The sequence below is a fragment of the Brassica rapa genome, chromosome A03, assembly GCF_000309985.2.
Source record: "Brassica rapa cultivar Chiifu-401-42 chromosome A03, CAAS_Brap_v3.01, whole genome shotgun sequence".
Classification (NCBI taxonomy): Eukaryota; Viridiplantae; Streptophyta; class Magnoliopsida; order Brassicales; family Brassicaceae; genus Brassica; species Brassica rapa.
The window spans coordinates 21,108,507-21,132,802 of record NC_024797.2 but is presented as its reverse complement, the minus strand read 5'-3'; the positions used below and the strand labels follow the sequence as shown (position 1 = coordinate 21,132,802).

At 38.7% G+C, this 24,296-nt stretch overlaps 7 protein-coding genes across 8 annotated transcripts; 3 read left to right on the top strand and 4 right to left on the bottom strand.

Moving 5' to 3' along the window:
- Nucleotides 1-469: 469 nt before the first annotated feature.
- Nucleotides 470-4,409, bottom strand: LOC103860343 (DNA replication licensing factor MCM5). The gene is made up of 17 exons (XM_009137933.3): nt 4,073-4,409; nt 3,830-3,973; nt 3,581-3,760; nt 3,399-3,497; nt 3,196-3,332; nt 3,018-3,123; nt 2,703-2,837; nt 2,539-2,616; nt 2,285-2,389; nt 2,094-2,185; nt 1,875-2,007; nt 1,684-1,779; nt 1,512-1,603; nt 1,231-1,431; nt 1,026-1,155; nt 839-940; nt 470-738 (listed from the first exon to the last, which is right to left on the bottom strand). The coding sequence occupies exons 1-17, from the start codon at nt 4,340-4,342 to the stop codon at nt 655-657; spliced, it is 2,184 nt and encodes a 727-aa protein (XP_009136181.1). The 5' UTR covers nt 4,343-4,409; the 3' UTR covers nt 470-654.
- Nucleotides 4,410-6,273: 1,864 nt separating this feature from the next.
- On the top strand, nt 6,274-10,888 carry LOC117132731. Its single transcript, XM_033287598.1, has 2 exons — nt 6,274-6,518; nt 8,358-10,888. The coding sequence occupies exon 2, from the start codon at nt 8,365-8,367 to the stop codon at nt 8,929-8,931; it is 567 nt and encodes a 188-aa protein (XP_033143489.1). The 5' UTR covers nt 6,274-6,518; nt 8,358-8,364; the 3' UTR covers nt 8,932-10,888.
- LOC117132619 (glutathione S-transferase T3-like) lies at nt 7,226-8,107 on the top strand. Its single transcript, XM_033287373.1, has one exon. The coding sequence runs from the start codon at nt 7,226-7,228 to the stop codon at nt 8,105-8,107; it is 882 nt and encodes a 293-aa protein (XP_033143264.1).
- On the top strand, nt 9,586-10,041 carry LOC117132618. Its single transcript, XM_033287372.1, has one exon. It carries the CDS (start codon nt 9,586-9,588, stop codon nt 10,039-10,041), a length of 456 nt encoding a protein of 151 aa, XP_033143263.1.
- A 50-nt stretch (nt 10,889-10,938) lies between the features above and the next one.
- LOC103860342 (nucleobase-ascorbate transporter 1) lies at nt 10,939-14,549 on the bottom strand. The gene is made up of 13 exons (XM_009137932.3): nt 13,771-14,549; nt 13,462-13,559; nt 13,197-13,373; nt 13,019-13,119; nt 12,872-12,947; nt 12,684-12,743; nt 12,417-12,604; nt 12,251-12,347; nt 12,087-12,173; nt 11,948-12,006; nt 11,783-11,874; nt 11,628-11,705; nt 10,939-11,546 (listed from the first exon to the last, which is right to left on the bottom strand). Exons 1-13 carry the CDS (start codon nt 13,844-13,846, stop codon nt 11,173-11,175), a joined length of 1,563 nt encoding a protein of 520 aa, XP_009136180.1. The 5' UTR covers nt 13,847-14,549; the 3' UTR covers nt 10,939-11,172.
- Nucleotides 14,550-14,784: 235 nt separating this feature from the next.
- On the bottom strand, nt 14,785-17,744 carry LOC103860341. 2 transcript variants are annotated; one of them, XM_033287597.1, is made up of 10 exons: nt 17,324-17,744; nt 17,039-17,192; nt 16,422-16,596; nt 16,177-16,292; nt 16,020-16,079; nt 15,762-15,891; nt 15,589-15,655; nt 15,444-15,515; nt 15,280-15,345; nt 14,785-15,149 (listed from the first exon to the last, which is right to left on the bottom strand). In XM_033287597.1, exons 1-10 carry the CDS (start codon nt 17,513-17,515, stop codon nt 15,009-15,011), a joined length of 1,173 nt encoding a protein of 390 aa, XP_033143488.1. In that variant the 5' UTR covers nt 17,516-17,744; the 3' UTR covers nt 14,785-15,008. The 2 variants fall into 2 exon arrangements, with proteins under 2 accessions (XP_033143488.1, XP_009136178.1); XM_009137930.3 differs by having other exon boundaries at nt 15,762-15,900; nt 17,324-17,737.
- A 234-nt stretch (nt 17,745-17,978) lies between these two features.
- LOC103860340 (aconitate hydratase 3, mitochondrial) lies at nt 17,979-23,256 on the bottom strand. The gene is made up of 19 exons (XM_009137929.3): nt 22,795-23,256; nt 22,613-22,717; nt 22,136-22,389; nt 21,868-22,053; nt 21,528-21,689; nt 21,213-21,357; nt 20,981-21,123; nt 20,850-20,906; nt 20,679-20,758; nt 20,519-20,594; nt 20,200-20,385; nt 20,045-20,112; nt 19,827-19,945; nt 19,611-19,732; nt 19,418-19,516; nt 18,855-19,334; nt 18,669-18,767; nt 18,343-18,585; nt 17,979-18,261 (listed from the first exon to the last, which is right to left on the bottom strand). The coding sequence occupies exons 1-19, from the start codon at nt 23,087-23,089 to the stop codon at nt 18,193-18,195; spliced, it is 2,988 nt and encodes a 995-aa protein (XP_009136177.2). The 5' UTR covers nt 23,090-23,256; the 3' UTR covers nt 17,979-18,192.
- Between the last annotated feature and the right edge of the window lie 1,040 nt (nt 23,257-24,296).

The window sequence follows — 24,296 nt, the reverse complement described above, 5'->3', positions numbered from 1 at the left end:
ATGATTCTATTGTTGTTATGCTTTTGTTATAATCTTTTTTATATTAAGGATATGATTCTTTCTTCAAATTCCAACCAGAAAGATAAAAGATAAACGACTATAAAACTGTTATCTCAGTGGTCATCTGGCTCAGTGTCATGAGTTTGCAGACACAACTGAAGATGATAGTGTCAGCAAATGGATTTACTTGTCCTAGATTGCCTCTAAGAGTTTGGCTGCTCGAGAAGAATTAAGAATCCTTTGCAGGATAGCAGAGATTGTTGTGAGTTTTACACTTCCGTTATTATATAAACACTGGTGAATTATTAATGTTGATAAGAACATCGTCTATACAAATACAATATGGCTTTTTAATTGAATCCAGCTTCCGTTAGACGTGGTTTAACCAGTGATTGTTGTCGATGATGGTGTTTTGTTTACCTATCAGCTAACTAACTCGTAAAGCTTTCTTAACATTTGGTCAAGAAGAGGCAACACAAGAAAACATTGGTGAAGAAAATATTAGTTTCAAGAGGGCATAAAAGTTTACTAAAGGATCTTCATCAAATACACATGACGTAAGTTTCTGTTCCTCCAAATTAACTTAATAATACTGAATATTGTCTTTTTGAAGATCCTGAGAGACTAAAGAAGAGAGATAGTGAGCGAAGAAGATCAAGCTTTGCGGACAATGGAACGTCTCTCTCGCTGGTACTCAACTTCACCTCTCTGATGCATTATCAACAGAGCCCTCCTCACCTGCCATTTTTAACATTCACACACAGAGTCAAAATCCACATCACTAATTGGTGATGGGGAATAAACAACTACAATTGATTTTGTATAATTAGGTACTTACCATTGAATCGTTCATTCCCATTCTAGCTAAATCCTCGATAAGTCTTCTCTCTGATAACCTTGCTCCAATCCCCATTCTTCTCTTGATCTGTGTTTCCGCTTGCTGTTTTCACATCAACTCAATTAGTCAAAATACATCTCCATCAACAATATAAAAGCTATATATGATTTTATTTCTTCCCACTAACCTTTATCTCGTTGGCCATCTCGCTCGTTATGTTAATCTGTTGATTTATCCCTGACCTTGCTGCATCCATTGTTGAGGTATCGAAAAGCTTAAAAGCTTTGCCTACATCATCTTCTGTGGCATCGTGTGACCTGGCCGATATAGCAATGTCAATACACGCCCAACAGGTTTCAGGAATCTTTATGCTAACAAGAAGATTTACTTACAGTCTCATTTTTGCAAGCGACTCACTCAGTCTGACAATAGCTTCGAGTTGTCTGACTGTGATAGGTATTGGGGCAGCCTCTCCTGTTTCATGTGCACGTCTCTTCATATCCTCTCTGATCTTGACATATTGCTGCTGCAGCTTCATAGCTGCGGCTTCTGTGAGACGGGGATGACATCTTGATCGACAGTATTGTATATATCTACAGTGACAATATCATTACATTTTAGAGACACAACTTTTGTATAAAAAACTTCAAAAGACATGATGAACGCAACACACCTCTTGAGCCAATTATCTTCCTTAGAATCTGTGTTTTCATCTGTAACTTTGTCTGCAGATGCATGAACCCTTATAATATGGCTGGCTATTTCCTGTCAAGAGATTATTCCAACATTAATCACATGTCTACTCAAGCATTCAAAGAAATCTACTATCCCAATCAAACAAATACCTTGTCTTGGGAATACTTTCTGATGTCCTTGACAATGAAGATAAGATCAAATCTAGAAAGAATTGTCGTCTGCAAGTCAATGTTGTCCTGTGCAGTCTGCAAACCCAAAAACAAAAAAAAAACCTAAGAATACTGCAAACAAGATTAGGTAAAACAATTATACTGACAAAGAAGAGTACGAGATGTCAAACCTTAAGATCATCATATCGACCAGAGGGAGGGTTAGCAGCTGCAAGAACCGAGGTTCTAGAGTTTAGGACAGTTGTTATTCCAGCTTTTGCAATGGAGATGGTTTGCTGCTCCATCGCTTCATGAATAGCAACTCTATATGCATGAAAAAACCTTCTGTCAAATTCTATTCATCAAGAAGAATTAGATTCTCTTTACCCTATGATTCTGATTTGAATTACCTATCTTCCGGTCTCATCTTGTCAAATTCATCAATACACACAACGCCTCCATCAGCCAAAACCATAGCACCACCTTCAAGATAGAACTCACGCTGCAGCAAAACACAATGTGTAAAATGAATGACAATGTCACAGCAAACTGAGTTTGAAGATATCTAAGAACAGAAAAACGCAGCAAGGATAGGACTTACTGTGCTGCTATCTCGAATCACAGAAGCAGTGAGTCCAGCAGCTGATGAACCCTTTCCAGATGTGTAAACCGCAATGGGAGCCGTCTTCTCCACAAATTTTAGAAACTAGAAAAAGAAAAAGGAAGCAAAATTAGTTCCACATCTAAGCTACAAGTGCAGTTAATAAGACTGACTTTCTTGCAAGGGTTTTAAAGAAGAGAAAACAATACTTTTAGTTATTTTATAATCATTGATACTGAGACCACAGTACCAACCTGTGATTTTGCAGTTGATGGGTCTCCTAGAAGCAAAACATTGATATCACCTCTTAGTTTCACTCCATCTGGTAGGCTCTGAATGAAAGATAAAATGATATAGACATGTCAAAATTTGCATCCAAATGCGCAGAAAAATGATAACTTAAATCGCAGTCACCTACCTTTCTTGATCCTCCAAAGAGAAGACACGCCACTGCTTTCTTCACGTCTTCGTGACCAAAGATAGAAGGTGCTATCTTGGTGCAAATGTTGCTGTAAACATCTTGACTAGCAGCAAATTTTTTGAATTCCTCCTCCTAAAAGCAATATTGTGAGAGACAAAACTGATGAGCTAAACTGCATAAAGCGATGTTCTAAGCCGGCTTATACTAAGCTAAAGGAATAAAGCCTTTTTTCCTAAAACACAATAGTGTGCTGTGAAGGTGTGAATGATGTAAGCTATCAAATACAAAAGTTCCAAATGATGCAATACTAACTTCGTCAGGAGTGAAGTTGGCAGGGCCACGGGAACTGGCCTCATTCGTGTCTTCCAATCCAACAACTCTGATGTAAGGCTGCCGAATTGCAACCGCTCCTTTATGCCTACATCAGATACACGATTGGTACAACTTTACCAGAATACAAATCCACAATCTGATTTGACAAAAAGCTTACGAGTTAGAAGATGACGAGGCTTGGAAAATGCTGTAGATACCCATCACAGTCAGTCTGGTTCCAGGTACAATTAATTGTACAAGATGCCTATCAACTGAGAGAAGCATATTTCTTGGAAGCTCTCCAGTAGGAACATCCTACAAAAGCCAGAAGATAATCAATACACTGAGATGCAAACAAAAGAGTCAAGGGATCGTCATTACCTCCGGGTTCTCCTGTAGCTTCAACGTCTGCTGATCAACATACTGGCTCCTATCAGGAACCACCATCCACGGATCAAGAGGACAAGGTTCTTCTCCAGGCTAAAACAATGTCCAATTATTGGTCTTTATCAAAAAACAGCAAAATTAAAACCACCACCAAACAGAAGAGATGATGCAAGTACCTGAGGAACATGATCACATGAGCGAGGAACAATGGCCCCACCGAGGCCAGGACGGCACGGAACCTCCCTGGTTTTCCTACAGTTCTTGCATACTAAAAACACATAAGTCGCCTTAGCCTTCACCCTGGAAGCTGCAATGCTAATCCCAGAGATCTTCACCAACTTTGAGATGTACTGTGCCTGTGGGGAAAGTTAAAGATTAAAAAATCTCCAAGTAAACAGATAACATTCAATCAGACAATCACATACCCCAAGTAATCGCATAGACACAGGATCCTCCCTTGACGTCAGCAGAATCTGCACATCACTTGGCGTAGGCTCCTCCATTTCCCCCGTCTCATTAGCTTCCCTCATTCTCAATCCAGCCAACACTTCACCCGCTGCTTTCTCGAACTAAGAAAACAACAAACTTGATTCAAACACCAATATCTTCAGGAACCCTAATTTATTCTAATTTCAGGAACCCTAATTGAGGGAATCAGGGGGTTATACCACGGGGAGAAAGTCGGCGGGAGCGGAACGGATGAGAGAAGGGAGATCGGAATCGAAGGAGAGGAGATCTTCGAGGTGGACGAGGAGTCTCTTGGGGTTATCGAGAAGGGCTTCCCTGTAGGGGAAACAGTTCTGCCCTATCTCGAAGGTTCTGATGAACTCCTTGAATTTCGTCATGACGGCATGAGGGCTGACGGTGGCGGCGTCTCCGGCCTCCGGGAACTGAGGCTGGTCGCTGTAGTATACTGCTCCTTCGTCCCACCCAGACATCTTGTTTCGTCGTCTTTCTCTCTTTCGCTCTCTCTGTGGAATGTTGTGGTGACGGAAAGGAGAGTGGGGGATGAGGGCTTTTTTACTCCGACGATGAGTTTTTGGCGGGAAGAGTGTGGCGGGAAGTAGATGGGCCGGGCTCGCTTGATCTATGAACGGATTTCTTATTTTTGGCCCATTTACCTTTTTGTATTTTTGAGTGGTTAAATTAGGTTTCAATGATGGCGGAGAAATGTACACTGTAACTTTCATAATATATATATTTTTCAAAGTATATTAGTATTATTTTATTTAGGGAAATTTTTTAAAAATACTCTATTTATATTTTAAATTTTGAAAATTACACTTCTTTAAAATTATGATAAGACATAATTTTTATCCATATTTTAATTAGATATTACAGATTTAAATAGCTAATATCAAATTTAAAACATAATTATCGTTTTCATCATGTGTAGGTTTGCTATTTTATGTTTTCTTAAAATTGCATAATATTGTTGACAGGATGTTTTATTATTTTCTAGACAAAAAATAAATACATTAAAAATGTTGGTGTGGATTGCAGTTATAAGTTTCCTTGTTGTGATCTCAGTTTCTTTTACGTTCGTCTACGACCACAAGTAACAAGAGTGCATTACATTTAGTTAATGTATGGAAAAGTGTTGACAATATCCGATTTACAACATCAGTTTGTATCAGCTTATGGATGACATTTGAATAAAAAATGTTTTGTTCTTAACTTAGATCACAATGTCTTCCAGAAATGACATAAGAATTTGGTAAATCTATTAGAAATGATGGTCTGCATTCCATGGAAAGTTGGAAACAAACAACCTGTCTAAATAACAACTAGGTAATCAAAAATGCATTATCAGTCTTATGACAAGGAGTTAAATGAACTATTTTTGAGAACCTATCTAAAGCCACAAAGACACGATACCTATCTTTTTTAGTTCTTGGAAGTTCTAACATAAAGTCAATTGATTCAGTCCAACGTTCCTTAGAAATCAGCAAAAGAGTGTGTCAATACCATGAGGCGTGCCTTGGCATTAGCCTTAGCCTGCTTACGAGAGACCCATCAGCTACAAATCTTTCTCACATCTCTCCTCATATTTGACCAATATAAATGATTGTGAAGAGTGCTCAAGGTTTTGGCAACTCCAGAGGGCCCTATCAGACTTCTTCTATGTACTTTTATATTGAACACATTTTTTTTTTAAAAAAACTGAGACTTCCATCAATAAAAATGTATTTTAGAAGGTTTTTTTAAAGAAAACTTAATTTGATTTGTACTTTGATTATCATAATTAGAAATGTATACTCCATATCTATTCAGAAAAATGACATAAAAGTGAAACTTTTACAATTAAATTGATGATAAGTTTGGACAAGAACTCAATTCGATTGTAAAGTTAGATATAATGGATAAAGTAAGGGCAACATTATCGGGGTCGTTAGCTTAAGTCCTTAGGGATTAAAAGATTTTATTTAAATCAAAATTGCAGAAAAAACGCAGGGACGCGTCCGTTTCGTCCTTAGCTAACATATTTTTTTTTTGTCCTTAGGTGCTACGTGTCGGCAAGGGAATGGTTGAACGGTTTTCTCTCTTGTTCTCGTTTCTCTCTTGTTCGACATTTCTCGTCTCTCTCTTGTTCTCTCTGCCGGCGATCGAAAGGGCGATTTTGCCGACAACGGCGCATCTCCTTCGTGACCGTTATCCCGTCGACGAATCTCCTCCCAAGTAGTTTCCGTCGACGGATCTCCTCCCTCGTCGTCTCCTCTCGACGAATCTCCTCCCAAATCGTCTCCTCTCTACGGATCTCCTCCCGAGGCATCTCTCTGCGATTCGAAGGTGAAAGGGTATGTGTTCTTCTTCCTTATGATTTGCATGTATTTGGTTTATGTTTGCGATCTACTTTAGATGAGGTTTGCATGTATTCAGACCGTGATTTGCTTGCTTTGCAATAGCTTTAGGGAATTCGTATCATTTATGTGTGAAAGGGTATGTGTTCTGTTATCGATGAAACTGAGATGTTTGATTAATTGTTGTTTATCTCATGAAACTGAGATGTCTGTTTACATGTTTGCGAGGTTATTAGGTGAGGTGAGGTTCGATCACCAGGATTGTATTAGCAAGGAGATCAAAGAGAAACAACCATTTCCTCCACAGTTTAAGGTAAACTTCTTTCTCTTCAGGTCGAATGTAATGTAGTTTGCGACCAAAGCTTTTAGATTGTGTTTTCTTTCTCTGTTTTGTTTGCGACCAAAGCTTTTAGATTGTATACTAGTTAAAGCATATAGTTTGTTTGCAAGGCCACACTTTCTTGGTAGTGTTGAGACCGTTTTCATTGTGACCAAAGCGTGTAGTTTCTTTGCAAGGCTAGTTTCTTTGGTAGTTAATGCAATTGTACTTAGGTAATTATGGTTGTGTAATGTGAAGTTACTGAGATGTACTTGTGTAGTTAGCTCATTATGGTAGTATACTTAGATAATTATGGTTGCGTTTTCTTTCTCTGTTTGGTTTGCGACCAAAACTTTTAGATTGTATACTAGTTAAAGCATATAGTTTGTTTGCAAGGCCACACTTTCTTGGTAGTGTTGAGACCGTTTTCATTGTGACCAAAGCGTGTAGTTTCTTTGCAAGGCTAGTTTCTTTGGTAGTTAATGCAATTGTACTTAGGTAATTATGGTTGTGTAATGTGAAGTTACTGAGATGTACTTGTGTAGTTAGCTCATTATGGTAGTTTTAATTACCATTTTCTACTATTTAATCCTCCTTTCACAATATCGATTCTATGTCCATCTTCTTCTTTCTCTTTTCTCTGGTATAACTCTGTCTCATTCCTTTTTCTATTCTCTTTTCACTTCTATCTTCTTTTTTCTATGGATCCAAGGAATCCGTATAGCCAGTCTGCTGGTTATACGGGCCTTCTTTACAGTCAACACGATAGTGTTAATGATGGAAACTCTCCTTTTGAGAGTTTTCCTTCTGGATCTTCACAGATCCCTCAATTCAGTTCTCAACAGGGTGAGGCTCCAACTCCACCCGCACATCCACCCGTAGAGCGTGGGAGGAGACACAAATGGACCCCAGCCGAGGACGAGATGCTTATCAGTGCCTGGTTAAATACCTCTAAGGACTCAATTGTAGGGAATAACCAAAAATCAGGCACTTTCTGGAAGCGAGTTGGAGATTATTTCTTCGCAGCTCTTTCTGGTGGAGATAGTGTTGAAAGCAGCGAGCATGTCCACTACAAGCAGAGGTGGCACAAAATAAGCAATGACACTTCCAAGTTTTGTGGTGCATTTGCGGCTGCTGAGAGACAGATATCTAGTGGTCAGCATGAGAACGATGTACTGAAGGTGGCCCATGAAATATTCTTCGCGGACCAGGGGTCCAAATTCACACTGGAGCATGCGTGGTGTGTGTTGAGGTTTGAGCAGAAATGGCTCAACCTCAACAGCACTAAAGCTCCTGATAGTTCTAAGAGGAAAACCGTTGAATCAGATTCCCAAACTACAACCACAAGTGTTGGTGAAGAAGAGATACGTCCTGAAGGTGTAAAGGCTGCAAAAGCTAAACGTAATGCAAATGGGAAGTCTGTTGATTACTATACGACGGTCCTTGAACTGAGGAAGGTGGATTTGGATAGGAAAGAAAAACTCCAGAAGCTAGCCATCTTAGACACTCTCCTAGCAAAAACCGGACCACTCACTGAGGCTGAAGAAGCAGCCAAAATCAAGCTCCTCGCCAAATATATTTAGAGAAATATCTCCTACAACCTTTGTGTGTCTTCTGTCAGTTTGTTTTTATGTTTTTAATGTGAACGGTGTTTATGTTTTTAAAGCTTTAGCCCTCCCGGTTGCTTTGTACTGAAACCTTTATCAATGAATCTATTATGTTTACTTGCAAACTTGTTCTTTACTTGCTTGTATGATGTTTATTTGCCCGTATGTTTCGCTACTATGAATGTCCATCTCTAACTTTTATTTTGTAATTTTTTGTATTTTTCAGATTACAAATGGGTCTTGATTACAGCTATTCACAACCTTCACAGGATGAGACGTTTGGTGGGGCTGAGACGGACAGTGAGTACAATGAAGTGGAAGCTCTCATTCAGCAAGACCAAGCTCAGTTACACGAAGCTCTCATTCACCAACAGGAAGCTCTCATTCAGCGTGACCAAGCCCATGCGTTTGTGTACCCTCCGCAGCCGGAGGTTGAATTCGGATTTCCACAGATATGCTACTGTGGGAGTGAACCGAAGATAGCAACGTCTAGCATCGAACCAGGACGCAGATACTACACATGTAGAAATGCAAACGATGGAGAGTGTCATGTGTGGAAATGGTGGGACGAGGCTGTAATGGAGGAGATGCGAGCTAGGGATAGACACACACATCAGTTAGCCGAGAAGGTAGATTCTATGACATTATTCAATGACCAGGCTACTGAGCAGAAGCTCGTTAGATTAGAGAACATGGTGTGTGAGTTGGCCAAGAATAAATCAAAGTGTAGCTTAGATTACTTTGTTCCGGTTATGGTTATGGTCTTTATTTTCATAGGTCTCATCATCGTATTTGTCTAATGTGTTATGGTTATGGGGAACTTCTTTGTAATGACTTCGGGTTTGTGATGTTATGGTTATGGAAACTCCTAACTAAAACTTCTTTGTAATGAACTTTTAGTAATGACTTCTTTGTAATGACTTCGGGTTGGTGATGTTATGGTTATGGAAACTCCTATGCACGTTTTAAATTCAGAAGAAGTGAACCTAAAAAGTTGTTGAAAATGTCATGAGGCAAACACGTTGTGTAACTAAAAAGTAGTTGAAATGTTCACAAGACAAACAATGGACAATCACAAGATTGTAACTTCATGAACCTATAAATGTGACGGATATTCTCGTTAAAATTATAACTTCTCTACTTCCTTCTTATACTAAAAAGAAAATTACAACTCCTCTGCTTCCTTCTTATATTAAAAACATTGCCTTCTTTTTTGATTCAAAATGGCTTCTTCTTCACATTATCATTATAACCAAAATGACGATGATGATGATCCATTTGAAAATATTTTTGAAGCTTTCTTAGAAATCCCAGATATTCTTCCCAAACCGAGAGAGCGAAAAACACGTATCTTTATTGAGAGAAACCGGGAAGAAGGCCAGGACCAGCTTTGGAATGATTATTTTAGCGAGACTCCCACATTCCCGCACAATATTTTTCGGAGACGGTTTCGAATGAACAAGACATTGTTCTTGCGTATTGTGCATCGTCTCGAGCAAGAAGTGGATTATTTTAAACCTTCAGAAGATGCAACCGGTCGGTCTAGCCTAACCGCGCTCCAAAAATGTACCGCAGCTATTCGTCAGTTGGCGTATGGTGGTGGGGCTGACACCGTTGACGAATATGTCCGACTAGGTGAAACCACAGCTAGAAAATGTTTGCACCATTTTACCAACGCGATCATCCACTTGTTTGGTGATGAATACCTTAGATCTCCTACTCCGGAGGATCTGCAAAGACTACTTTATATTGGGGAACAACGTGGATTTCCGGGAATGGTTGGAAGCATCGACTGTATGCATTGGGAGTGGAAGAATTGCCCTGCCGCTTGGAAAGGAATGTATTCACGAGGAACCGGAAAACCGACAATTGTGCTGGAGGCGGTTGCTGACTACGACCTTTGGATATGACACGCGTTTTTTGGAGCACCAGGTACTATGAACGATCTTAATATTCTTGATCGATCACCTGTTTTTGATGACGTTATTAACGGAATAGCACCACAAGTCAACTTCTATGTTAATGGTCATCCATACCATTTGGCCTATTATCTCACTGATGGGATTTATCCTGACTGGGCGACTTTTATTCAATCTATCCGTCTACCACAAAGTGACAAACATTCATTATTTGCTAAAACCCAAGAAGCTGTAAGGAAAGATGTGGAACGTGCCTTTGGAGTCCTGCAAGCTAGATTTGCATTCGTCAGAAATCCATCTAATTTATGGGATAAACACAAAATAGGAAATATTATGAGAGCATGTATCATCCTCCATAATATGATTGTCGAGGATGAACGGGCAGAAAGGACACAATATGTGGTTCCTGGATATGAAGAAAGTGAAGAGGAAAGATTTTCCGTCAATATGCCTTCGCCACTCGGTAATACAATGGATCGTCGAACAAACGTTCGCAATAGACAAGCCCATCATAATTTAAAAAATGATTTGATTGAAAATATTTGGACTAAATTTGGGCATCTTCCAAATAACATGTAATTTTTAAGTTTTTGAATTTAATAAAATGTTTGTTGTAATTTTTTTTTAATTTAATGTTAAACTTCTCTTTTATGTTTTATTTAAAATGTATCTTTTATATCTAATCACACATTAAAATAAATAATATAAAATATGCTAAGGACTTTTTTTGTCCTACCAATAATCAACAAAATTAAAAAAGTCCTTATGCATTTGTCCCTAACTAAAAAATAATACTATTTTATTCTAAGGACAAAATTAAGTAGAACCAATAATGTTGCCCTAAAATCTATTCGAGCATATTGATTGACCTCAATTAATAAAGTAAACTGAAAAAGCTTGTGCAAGAATTGATTCCATTCACCCAAAACCCAAAAAAGAAATAATTCTAATCATCTTATTAAAATCTACAGAAAGAAGAGACTGAATCCTAAAGCAAACAAACTACTTCAATAATGGAGGTCATCAATTGGAAAAACCACCACCCAAAGAAAAGAATAATAATCAGAATCTAAAAAGCAGCAGCCTCTGTTTCCTCATGAAAGCATGTCAATATAATTTATACTAAGTAGGAGGGAAGAATCTGTTGAGGTTAAAGGGCAAATTGTAGAACTCTTCATTACGGTTATCTCCTCGAAAGTTCCTAAACTTGACCCACCAAGGCATCCCTCTGTCTTTCTTCGACATCTCCACTTCAACTGTATTATCCATAAAAACCGCAATGATCAGACCAACAGTAGCTGGAGACATGAACACCGTGTTCAAGAAGGCGTTGAACCATCCCGCGTCTGTATGAACTAGCCCGTAATGTCTAGCGTCCCAGTAATGAACAAAGAACTGAGGTATCGAGATTCCAAGAAAGAGCGAAAGACCAGTGATCGTTAAGTTTCTCATGCTGTTCATGTTTGTGAACTGAAGAAACGAGAGACCAACCGCAGCTGCAAAGAAATGTAATCAAGATAAAGATTATGTTCTAGTGTTAGCCATGACATGTTTTCTATTAATCTTAATGGACTTACCAACGAGGCCGAAGAGGACACAGTGCAATGCTGCGTAGATAGGCACTGGTATAGACGCAAAAACAGCACCGAATTTGCCTGCTCGAGACAAAAAACAACACAACTTCAAGATCACATGAGAAAATACAATAGAAGTATGACTTAAGGTGTAATACCTAATATAGAGAAGAAGATCATGAAGCCTGCTGATACTTGAACAACGCGACGGCTTCCTACTCTTGTTAACCCAAGAAGTCCTACATTCTCTCTGCAATAACACATTTATTAGAGAGTGTCAGTGTGTGTATATATAAGAACATAGAACAGTGAGCTTTACTTACACTAGAACAGTAGAGCCTGTGCCTGTGCCGAAAAGACCATCAAGCAACACACCAATACCCTGACAAGAACATAGCAAATACAAATATAAGAATATGTATTTTTTTAATGTGTTTCTTTATGAAAACTACTTATATTCACCTGCCATCCAATGCCTCTACTCAATACATAAGCAGGAGGGGGTGTGGCTATAGCTAATCTTGAAGCCGCCATGTAAGCTCCAGTAGACTGCACAAACCAATCATTAATTTTAATACTCAAATCTCATTTCATCCTTCTCTAACCACAGTCTGCTTGTTTTATACCTCGACCATGGATACAAGAACCGCAGACATCATAGCAAACGAATGGCCTACTGCAAACGTTGGAGGGCCCCACTGGAGAGGGTATGGGAATTTGAACCTGGTGAGACATTAACAATGAGAATATGGAGAAAGTAAACCACAATATAAGAGCTGTTCATATACATACCATGGAGCGGTTGATATAAGATTAGCTTTGTCTGTGCGACAACTAAGCTGTGTAAGAGATGGCTTGTGTCTGTATGCTCCACTAGCGGTCAAGATAATGGCGTATATCCAAACAAATGTTACACAGATCAAGATCGGGAATCGTTCGAAGATTGGGACATCTTTGAATGGTCTGACATGTTTAAGATACTGCCAAGAAGAATGTGACATAATAATAAGCAAGAGAAGGAATGAAAGAAAAATGAAACTTAGACAAAGCTTTTTTTACTTGAGTTAGTCCAATGACAAGCAGTAGCATCGGTAGTCCAATCTCAATGCAGTTTCCAAGCTGAAAATTCAAAGTTTATAAATATATATAATTAGTTGGTGTTTAATTGCAAGTTGGGGGATACAAAGCTTCGGCCCCGAACCTCCTGGTATTCAAAAAAAAAAAAGCAAGGGTGCGGAATGGGTTACCTGTGGAAATCCTCGCTGGAACATTCCGAGACCAACCAATCCAACAACTGGTGCCATTCCAAGAGGACTGAAAAACCTGAGATTCTGAAAGTAATGAGAATTTTGGATAAAAAGAATGTTTATATAGTAAAAGGGCAATGAATGTACCTTGAGAAAAGACCCCATACTTGGCTATAGCCAAGAATGATTTGTATGCTTGATGCTACAATCAATGCCCCTTGTATAGCTCTCATAGTATGAATAAATCTCTACAAAGAACACACTAAACTTGATTTACCACAAATAATCTTGTGTGGCATATTCTGTAAGCTTGAGTTCACATTACCTCATGATCATTGGAGATCTTTTGCAAGGATGAGTCATTAATGATGTAAGCAATGGGGATTACATAAGCGAAAGAGCCTCCAACGACAGCAGGCAACCTCGTACCAAAAAGAGATTGAACAAGTGTCTTGATTCCAGCTACAAAGAGTAGCGTCTGCATAACCCTTGCTTTGTCTCCCTTTTGGACACAGATTAAGGTTTTATATTAGATTAGCACGGACATTGAACATGGAAACGTACCAAGAGATGTTGTAAAGAGGGCTTACATCAGTCCCACCCATTGCTGGTACGAGCAATGCGGGTATAAAAGCACTTGATCCAAGCATTAGAATGTAGTTTTGAAATGCTAGTAACACCGTTTCAGCTGCAATAACACACACAAACAGTGGTTTAAATTGGATTTTAGAATGTTGTTGTTACAGTTACATCCAAAACTCGTGTTTCCTTAACTAGAATTATTTAATTAGAAAATTAAGTTCAGAAGAGTCATTGGTCCATCAAACATATATAATAATATTCAACTGCACACAAACTATATAAATATATAGAAAGAGAGAGAGAGGGGGGTTTATTACGCCAAGGAGGATTAGAGTCGATACAATACTCAAGGTCTTGAAGCTGTTCCATTGGAGGATGGCTTATCTCCGCCATGGCTTCACAGCCAGAGGAAGAAGACGACGTAAAGGAAGAAGAAGCAAAAAAAAAGTAGAAGAAGCCAGGTAAAGTAGAGATATAAAGTGAGAAAAAAACAGGAAAAAATAAATAAATGTTAATATGCAGTTTTAAAAAAAAGGAAAAATAAATAAATGTAAATAAAAAGGAATCTGCAAAAGAGAGACAGTGGGCACAGCGAATTTAAAAGCTTCTCTGTAACTTCTCCTCTGGCGTGGCTTTGAATTGATGAAAGAGAGACCCTTTCCTTCTCTTTCTCCTCTTTTTGAAAATTTTGGTTATTTACGGATTCGCCCCTCATTAACTTCTCTATCGGCCAGTACTAGTAGGTGTGGGTGGGGCCATCATTACGAAGTTACTTCATTTCTCAGGTTTTTTTGGTTTTTAAATTTGTTGTTGCTAGTTGTTTGCATGACGAGATCTTTAAATGCCAAAATCTTTTCAACTTGTTTCCGAAAAAGTTCTAATTTTAGTATAAATTTTATAATATTTTTTTTTTCAAATTTACCTTTTTTAAATAATTATTTATAAATTAATTCTGTTAAATCATTTATAAATGTTTATAAATCTAAACCCAAACCATTCTTTAAATACTAAATTCTAAACAATAATTAATAATTTCTAAATCCAAATGTTAACGTATTTTTGATTGAAAATATATATTTTTTTAAAAAGCAATCAACTTATGGTATTTCATATAATATCTCAAGTTTAAAATGCAACTTTTCATTTTTTTTCCTTATAAAATATTTAAGTTCAGCCAGTTGCAAAATTATGGGTTGTATATCTTATATTTTTTTTATTGACAAGCATATTTTGTAGTAATTAGCTTAAGCCTACTGCCTAGTGTCAAACAAAATGTTTTTTTGTTGCAAGAGATGAAACCGTTTCTTTTTCTGTGTAAGCTATCAACTAAATAAACATAAACCATCATATTAGGTTGTCCAAAACTAATCAACACAACTAACATACAAAGTGTTGTTATATTTCCAAGGCTAGTAACCAAAAATAAATGAAATTTGATACCCAAAAAGATGGAGTTACTGAGGTTTGGATTTTGCATTGTACCAACAAGAAGAGTAGGCAAAAGAAAATACAGAAAAAAAAGAATAAAAATGGGACAATGCTACTACGCTGATGCTTATTCTGTATCTTTAGCAGGTCCCGTGTAAATGGTGTAGCTCACCGACATGAGAATGAGCAAACACCCAACAAGCCGGCTAAACAAGCCTGACGATCCTACTTTTCCGGTACCAAGTATCCATAACTGCGACAACACCACCTAACCCACAAGAAAGACAACTCACAACTAAGTCTTTCTACTTCACACCTTAGTAGCGAACCGAAGCCAGATTCATCATCTCGTCCTAAACCCTCAGACTGTCATTATTATTAAGGAAATGGAACTCTACCTCGATGTACAATACGTTTGCGGCTTTGCTGATTTTCTCAAGCTGAAGTCCACGTGCCAAAAGTACCTTTTAAACCAGTAGAAAACACACACATCAGCTTAATCATGAGACTTGCCTGCAAAATAAAAAACTGTGCAGAAGCAGAAGGTTGTTGATTGTCTCACCTCAGCGCAAAACGCCAGCAACCCAAGTACAATCATGCAAATAAGGGTCTCAAACGCTGGCAGCACAAAGCTCTGTATAAGAAGAATGAGTCATGAGTAAGAGTAATGATCAAGCAACACTTTTTTGTACTTGCACAAAACATACCTCCAAGGAAAACATACAAATAGCTGCAGCTGGGCAAGCTACCAAACCAAACGAAAGGACCGTGTTCCTGCGAAAATGCAAATCATTGATTGATTTCTTCATTAAACTTCAAAATTTTCACTAAAGAGGCAAACCATGTTGGATCAACGACACATCTGAATCTTAAATCTCACACTGGCTGTTCCGATGCTTTAGCAGCTGCCTTTATGAGACAATAGCTGACTCCTCCAGTGATTGATGAAAATAAACCCAACAAGAGCGCATAAATATGATGGGTTCCTTTGAGATTTTCACTCTTTACTTCTGATCCAACTACCAAGAGAAGCTAAGTGAATCAACATGACACCTTCGTTTCCTCATGCATAAAGGACATCCAGGTGGAGTTTTATGAATACATTAAATGGAACTATTTTGTTAACTCACTTCTGTACCTTGGACAGTAAGTGTTGGGCCGAAAATAAAAAGAACGCCAAAGAAGCTGCAAGCAAGACCTGGACCAGTGCAGAAAAAAAGTCAAAACACTTGCTTTGTTGTCAGCTCACAGTGCATACACATCAGGAGCTAAAGCTAGAGGAAAAAGCTTTGTACCTCCAATATCAGTTATTTTCAACTTCTCATGCAGAATAACACGTGCTGCAATGGAAGCCATAACTGGATTCACAAAGCTTAGTACAATAGCTTGGGACAAGGGCAACATTTGGATGCTGTGGTTCATAATGTCAACAACACAAGTGAAAAAGAGGGTTACAAATCTCATTTTGCTACCAATGAAAAATTGAAAACAAATTGATATTATGGTTAATAAAACGTGAGCAGAGTGTGAGTGTAATTACCTAAAGATGAAACTAAACAAAGAAAGATAACCCACAAGGGCTCGTGAAATCAAAAGCTTCCTGGCATGCGCAGGTCCAAACACTGGTTGTCCGATTCTTTTCAAGCAAATGTACGATAGTATCAAGATAATAGTGCATCTCAGGAACGCGGTCTCAAACAAAGGAATAGGCTGAACTGTCATAAGCAAAGGCATACATCAATATACTTGGATACCTGACAAAGCTAAAACGGTGAAGCAAGATTGCGCTATTCTAAGTAGAGATTCCATTTTCAACTGGATAAGACAAGCTAAAAACAGGTCCACCGTTTCAGACACCTAAACATCCCACCATGTGAGCAAAGGACAAGATGCAGAGCTTTAAACACAAATAATTTCAAAATATATAGATAACTGATAAAGCTAAAATGGTTTGAAGTAAGCTTGCACTATTCTAAGTAGAGATTCCATTTTCAACTAGAAAAGACAGAAAATTTACAAAAACATCCAATATAGATTCCCACAATGTGAACAAAAAGGACAAGATGTAAACACAAAAATAATTTCTATATGTTGAAAAGAAGTAATAATTCTTTCTAGTCTTCTCCAGATGATAAAATCAAAAGGAGAGTCACTAACCAGAAAAAGAAACTGAAAGTAACTCCATGAAGAGGTAGAGTGTGGATGACAAGGCCATACAGAGTAAGCCAGAGTAACGAGACCCACTCCACACCCATGATGAAAACTGAATGATTGGAGATATCTCAGTTTCACTTACTCTAATCACTTGCTCCTGCACACAAAACACCTCACACTCAACATTCCAAACGAAATCTGATCTCACTATCAAAATTCGCATACACTACATGGAGAATTCGTATCGAATTGTGTTGATCAAAAGCTAAGAGGAGATATTTGTCTTACCCTGGGTCTGCGGCGAGCGTAGGAGGGGGAGAAGATGTTGAACCTGGGTCTTTGGTTTTGACTCAGGAGAGGGACGATTTCGCCGGAAGCTAATGAAGGGGCCGAGGCTGATTTTTCCAAATCCGGGGAATCGAGATCGCGGACGGTGAGCTCAAGGTGGTCGTCTTCGTCGGCGATTCTGATCTCTGCCATCGCTACAGAAACTGCATCTAACGGGAAGATGACGAAAGAGTCAAAAAAAAAAAAAAAGCGCCGCGTCGAAACTCTTTCTCCAGGATCAGGATTTGACGTTTGCCGTTAAGAGGCGGCGTTAACGGCGATGATTCTTTGCTAAGTCGAAACACGGGCTTAAAGAACAGAAAATATAAATTTAATTAATATGGTTCAACGTACAGTAGTTGGAATTGATCCTCTGATTTATTAATAAGGTTGATCACACTTGGAATGGATCCTAAAATTTAATCTTATTAATAAGGTTTGATCATACTTGGAATTTGATCATTAAGTTTTTTAATTTCTTAAAGAAAGTTCGACATGGATCTGTTGTTTGATTACTTTTGTTTGAGGCCATTGTTGAATAATCTTTAACATTTGATTGCTATTACATCCTCAGCATTTTTCATTAATACAAAGATTTAAAAGATCTACTGAGACATGAGAGAGAGATTTCGTTTTTATTTATTTAGGAGAATAATACATTCATGCCTTGCAAGTTGCACAAACTTAAAAGGGAGCCATACGAGTAAACTACCAACTGAAATCTCGACAGACTTATCTGCCTTTAAAAAAATCACATTATGAAAACAGGTCGTAAAGCTCCTTTTCTCTTTATTTAAAAAGATGTGTCAAGTTCCTTTCACCATTTCACACTACTGCTTGCTCAAGTTTCTGATCACATATGGAAGTATACCTCCATGGTTGAAGTATGCCAATTCCACCTGCACATTTACTCCCATTAATTAGTTTCACATTGAGAAAATGCCTTTTTGAAAACGGATTATTCTATTCTCTTCACTTACCTCAGTGTCAAAGCGGACTGTGCACGTGAAAGACTTTCCGTTGTCTGTGGTGACGGTAACATCTTGGCCAGGTCTTATCTCTGAGATATCGGTTGGGAGATGGATCGTGTAACGCTCATGACCCGTCAATCCAAGTGTGTCTGCATCTTCGCCGGACTTAAAGCACAACGGGATGATTCCCATTCCCACCAAGTTGCTTCGGTGAATCCTTTCAAAACTCTTGGCTATCACTGCTTTCACACCCTGAAAAGTTCAAATGTCTCAGTGGATGTAAAATTTAGTGACAACTGACAAGTTTATGCAAGCGAAAGAGGATCTACGCAAACCTGTAGCATAGGTCCCTTAGCAGCCCAATCACGTGAGCTACCACTTCCATACTCGGCTCCAGCTAGGATAATTGTGTCTTCACCAGATGACTTGTACCTCTGATAATACAGTAGACATTAAACATGATCAACGTATAATCAATAATACACATTTTGACTAGATAAAAGCAACCAAAAAAAACATACCATGGCTGCGTCAAAGACTGAGAGCTTCTCTCCAGAAGGAATGTGAACAGTCTTGGGTCCAACTTCCCCATTCATGAGCTTGTTAACGATACGGATGTTAGCAAAAGTTCCCCTGGCCATTATTTCGTCATTACCACGGCGACTTCCATATGAGTTGAAGTCCTTGCGATCAACGCCACGCTCCATGAGATACTTTGCAGCGGGACTGTCCTTTTGGATGTTACCAGCTGGAGAGATGTGATCGGTGGTGATACTGTCCCCAAAGTTGAGCAAACAGTAAGCATCCTTCACACTGTGTGGACCTGGAGGATCCATGGTCATGTCCTTGAAGTATGGTGGCTCGTGAATGTAAGTCGACTTGGGATCCCACGAGTAGAGTGTGTTTTCAGGAACAGACAGCTCATTCCACATGGGGTTACCCTTGGTGATCGACTCGTATGTTGCTCGGAACATGTCAGGCAAAACACTGGACTGAACAACCTGATCCCATATGTCGAAACACTAATTTAATAATCCTGTATCAGCGGGATATTTTTTTCTCTGGTTGTAAGTTGGATATATACCTCAGCAATTTCTTCCGTGGTTGGCCAGATGTCCCTTAGGAAGACGTCCTTGCCGTTCTTTCCAGTGCCAATAGGCTCTGTTTCAAAGTCAATGTTAACCTGGGAAATAAGATGAAAAAAAGAGTGTTAAATTAGCAATATGATGATGACAAAAACGTAGGTTGAAATTTGACAAGTTCACGCAATTTATTACCGTTCCAGCAAGAGCGTAGGCAACAACCAGAGGAGGAGATGCAAGGTAGTTGGCTCTTGTTAGTGGATGAACACGACCCTCAAAGTTCCTGTTTCCAGAAAGCACAGCAGCCGCCACAATGTCTAACAATAAGCAATAACAAATTAGCCACATAGATTAGTGTAATGTAAAGGCAGAAAGTCCAAAGTAAGTCTCAGTCGTGAATCTCAAAAATACCATTTTCTGTGATAGCAGCTCCCACTGATTCATTAATTTCTCCGGAGTTACCAATGCACGTAGTGCAGCCATATCCCACAATATTGAAACCCTGCTGGTTCAGATATTCTTGCAGTCCACTGCATAGAGTGTAATGTAAACTTAATTCTCTCCACACAGAAGCAAGAACCAAGCTTCAAGCCTTTAACAACAGAGAACTTGAAAATAATATGACATACCTCTTTAGTAAGTATTTTGTAACAACTCCTGAGCCTGGCGCAAGACTTGTCTTTATCCAAGGCTTAACCTAGAGTGGCAAGTTTTTTTTATAAGGGATTAGAAAAGATCAAAGTATCAGAGAGATTTCTAGTTTGATCTAGTGATTGAAACCAACCTGTAGGCCAAGGTCACAAGCCTTTTTCGCAACAAGACCAGCACCAAGCATGACACTGGGGTTTGACGTATTAGTACAGCTTGTGATCGCAGCAATCACCACACTTCCATGTGTAATCTCTGCTGGTTTTCCATTAAACGAAAAGTTTGCCACTTTTTCTTGTGCCTCTTTAGGGATTGCAAAACCCTGCAAAAAATGTTAAGCACAATTCGTAAATAAACTGTAATAACATCCACAATGTGCAACGACAGACAGTACATAGATCGAGTAGGCGCTTAAGAAATAAGACTTCCACATAACGAAGCTTCTAATTACATACCTTGAACCCAACTTTACTATCGAGACATGAGTTCCAGTCAGCTTTCATTTCCTTCAAAGGAACACGATCATGTGGCCTGCACAGTAGATATCAATAAGATTGTCTGATCTAGTAATAAGACAATAAACTTAGTGACTACAAGAATCAAGAGAACCCATACCTCTTTGGTCCAGAAATGCAAGGTTCAACATTGTCCAGGTTCAGTTCTAGATATGACGAGTAAGCTCGATCTTGCTGAGGCTGAATTTAATCACAAAGCAAAAGAAGTCAAATAAAAACCAGAAAGGGGACGGCCAAAACCCCAAACATGTAAAGAACAAGGCTGATGTACCTCATTGTAGTCGACAAACATATTGTTTGCCCGAAGGTATGCTTCAATCATGGCCACCTGCCATAAAAGTATTAAATCAGCTCAGAGATGTGAATATACATAAGAAAGAAGATAAAAAGACAAATACTTACAGTCTCATCACTTCTTCCAGTCAATTTGAGATACTGTAGAGTAACATGATCCACAGGGAAGAAGCCCATGGTTGCACCATACTCAGGAGACATATTGGCAATTGTGGCCCTGTCAGCTAGGGACAGACCGCTCATACCATCACCTAATAAGAAAAAAGACTTAAAATTCTCCCAAAAACACGTCTTTAAAAAGGAGCAGAACACTTAAAGAGTTCACAAGGAAATAGATTACCATAAAACTCAACAAACTTTCCAACAACACCATGCTTCCTGAGTATTTGAGTCACTGTTAGAACCAAATCAGTAGCCGTAACACCATTACGCATTTTCCCGGACAGCTTGAATCCAACGACACCGGGCAATACCATACTCATCGGCTGACAAAGGAAAAAGATTTATCATTAGAAGGACGGCTGAATATAACAAAATAATTAATAGAAATGGAGAAGAAAAGTTAACAGAATAAAGTTGTCCAAGCTATATCCGTAAAGTAATCTCCGGAGTTACTAGTATAAGATGTTGGTAATGTCAACAGTCAATAGTTTACCTGGCCAAGCATAGTCGCCTCAGCTTCAATGCCTCCAACTCCCCATCCAGCAACTCCCAAGCCATCAATCATAGTTGTGTGTGAATCAGTTCCAACCACACTGTCTGGGTAGAGAACGCCTTGGGTGTTGAACACAACTCTTCCAAGATATTCCAAATTGACCTGAAATTTTCAAATCAGGGTTAAACCGAGACCAAAACTACGCAAAATCCCAATAAAACATCAAAACGAACAAAGGAAGATAATAAAATGTAAACAACATTTCAATACAGTGGAAACATTTGAAAATGATATATACGGAGAACCAAAAACATGGAGTTGCACACTGCAAAATAGTTACCTGATGCACAATACCAGAGCCAGGAGGCACAACAAGCATGTTCTGGAAAGCAGTAGAGCCCCATTTAAGGAAAGCAAACCTCTCCTTGTTCCTCTGGAACTCAAGCTCCATGTTTGCTTGCACTGCATTCTCAGATCGAGCAACATCAACTTGAACAGAATGGTCAATCACAAGATCCACCGGAACCTGGAAGCCATTGCCCAACGTAAGAAAAATCCAGAAGCCTAAGCTAAAACACATTGCAACAAAAAAAAATTGAAAAAAGTACCAAAGGGTTGATTTTGTTGGAATCACTGCCGAGCTTGTTCATAGCATCACGCATACAAGCAAGGTCAACAACAGCGGGGACTCCAGTAAAGTCCTGAAGAAGAACACGAGCTGGCTTGAACGGAATCTCGACTTGTTTAGGAGCAGTCTTTTCCCAGTCGATAATCTTCTCAACATCTCCCTTGGTGACTTGGAAGTTATCACAGTTACGAATCGCGGATTCGAGAAGAATCCTGATAGAGTAAGGCAGTTTATCTACAAAACAGCGATAATGAAATTAGATCAGCAAAACGAAGAAGATGATTTTGTGTAACAAACTTTCTGTTATTCTCGTTAGCTCTTATAGTATGAGGTGATTCCGGTTTACACGGTCCAATACAAACAGACAATTAACCAACCTAAACCATACAATTGATTTACTCTAATATAACTCCCTCTAGTGAATCAATCAAACCGTTGATAAGAGATTAATATTTACCAATCCTTGGATCGTTGAGAGCAGGCAAGCTGTAGAACTTCCCGAACTCGCCACCACCAGGCTTAGGAAGAGTAGTGAAGATCCCCTTGAAGGGATGCTCCGACGCTGAAACAAATAAAGAAAAACTCTTATGATTTGCGAAATCGAAGCTAGATCCGATCGTTTCTCAGAGAAATTATTACCCATGGAAGAGAAGTTCCTCTCGAGGCGGTCTAAACCGGGAGAGACGGCTCTGATCTGGGAGCTGAGGCGAAAGGGAGACGGTCTGGAGTGAAGGCAGTGGCTCCATCGAGGAAGCGATCGGAAAGCGGGTGAGGATGTGGAGAAAGATCTACGGCCGAGAAGAGACGACGACGGGGAAGGAGATGCGGATGCGGCGGAGGAGGAGGAGGATTGAGTCAGAGACGATCGGGAGGAGAGGAGTGTGGAGCGAGAAGAAGCGGCTCGAAGGAGGGAGGAAGATGTGGTTTTATACATGATGAGAGAAATCAAATCACGGTTTCAGATTGAGGATGGTGATGATTATGGGGGAAGGAAGGAAGGAAGGATGATTGATGATGAATCAGATGGAAAGGAACATGGAGGCGAGGTCTGACGAGTGAAGGAGAGAGAGAGAGGCGTGTGGAGACTATACGAAACGAAGACTAGGGCCGCTGAGAATATTGGATGTGCGATAATCTCTCTGTGGGCCCTGTTTGAACAAAGCATTTCTTCCCCTACCTAATAGATCGATCAGAAATGATACTCTGGACTGTGAAAAAGGTGTGAATACTGTTGTAATTGGGCTTGTTCAAATCCAATAGGCTCAATTTCAGTTCGGTTTATTGGGGTTTTCAGTTTTTTTTTTGTTACTAAAATATAATGGGAAATTGCATTCACAATACAAAATAAAAACCAAAATTCATTAACTAACTAAAAACACCATCTCTCTCCTACTTTCTCTTCCTATCTCTCTCTACTCTCTCTCTAAAAATCTAATTTCCCTTATTTTTTTGGTTATTTAGCAAATAACCCCAAATATAATTGTCAATTTAAATGGAGTATATTTTTTTCTCAGGAAGATTTTTAGTCAAATGGTTTGACTAATGGTTCACTAAATGTTTCTACACCTAGAGGTCTGAGATTAAATTCCAAAAACCGTAAATTATACATATTATGGACAAAAATGATTACAAGATATTTTCAACATGATTCAGAACGTATCATCGAACATGAATCTCATAGGACGGCTCGGAGTGACGCAGTCAGACCTGTATTCTCATCTGGTGGTAGAATTGTCGGTTATAAATCGTCTATGTAATATTTTCCAGCGTTGTAATAGCATAATTAATCTGACGTTAAAAAAATTATTTTTTCTTGATACCATCAAGGGAAAAAAGAAAAGTCATGTTTCTTTTTAATGCTGATTTATTAAGATATTACAACTATGAGAAAAATTATATAGATGATTCCACAACCGACAATACTATTTTATGAAAACCGTCTAACTACATCACTAGAAATGTCCTATGCAGATCTACGCGTAACCAATTTTATTTGCATTATGTTGAAAATTATTTGTAAGTCTTTCTTCCTTAGTCTGTTTAATTATTTAATAAAATCATTTTCTCTGGATATTGAAATCTAAACCTGTTGATGTAAAAGTATTAATAAACTCTTAATCAAACCATTGGACCAAAAGAGT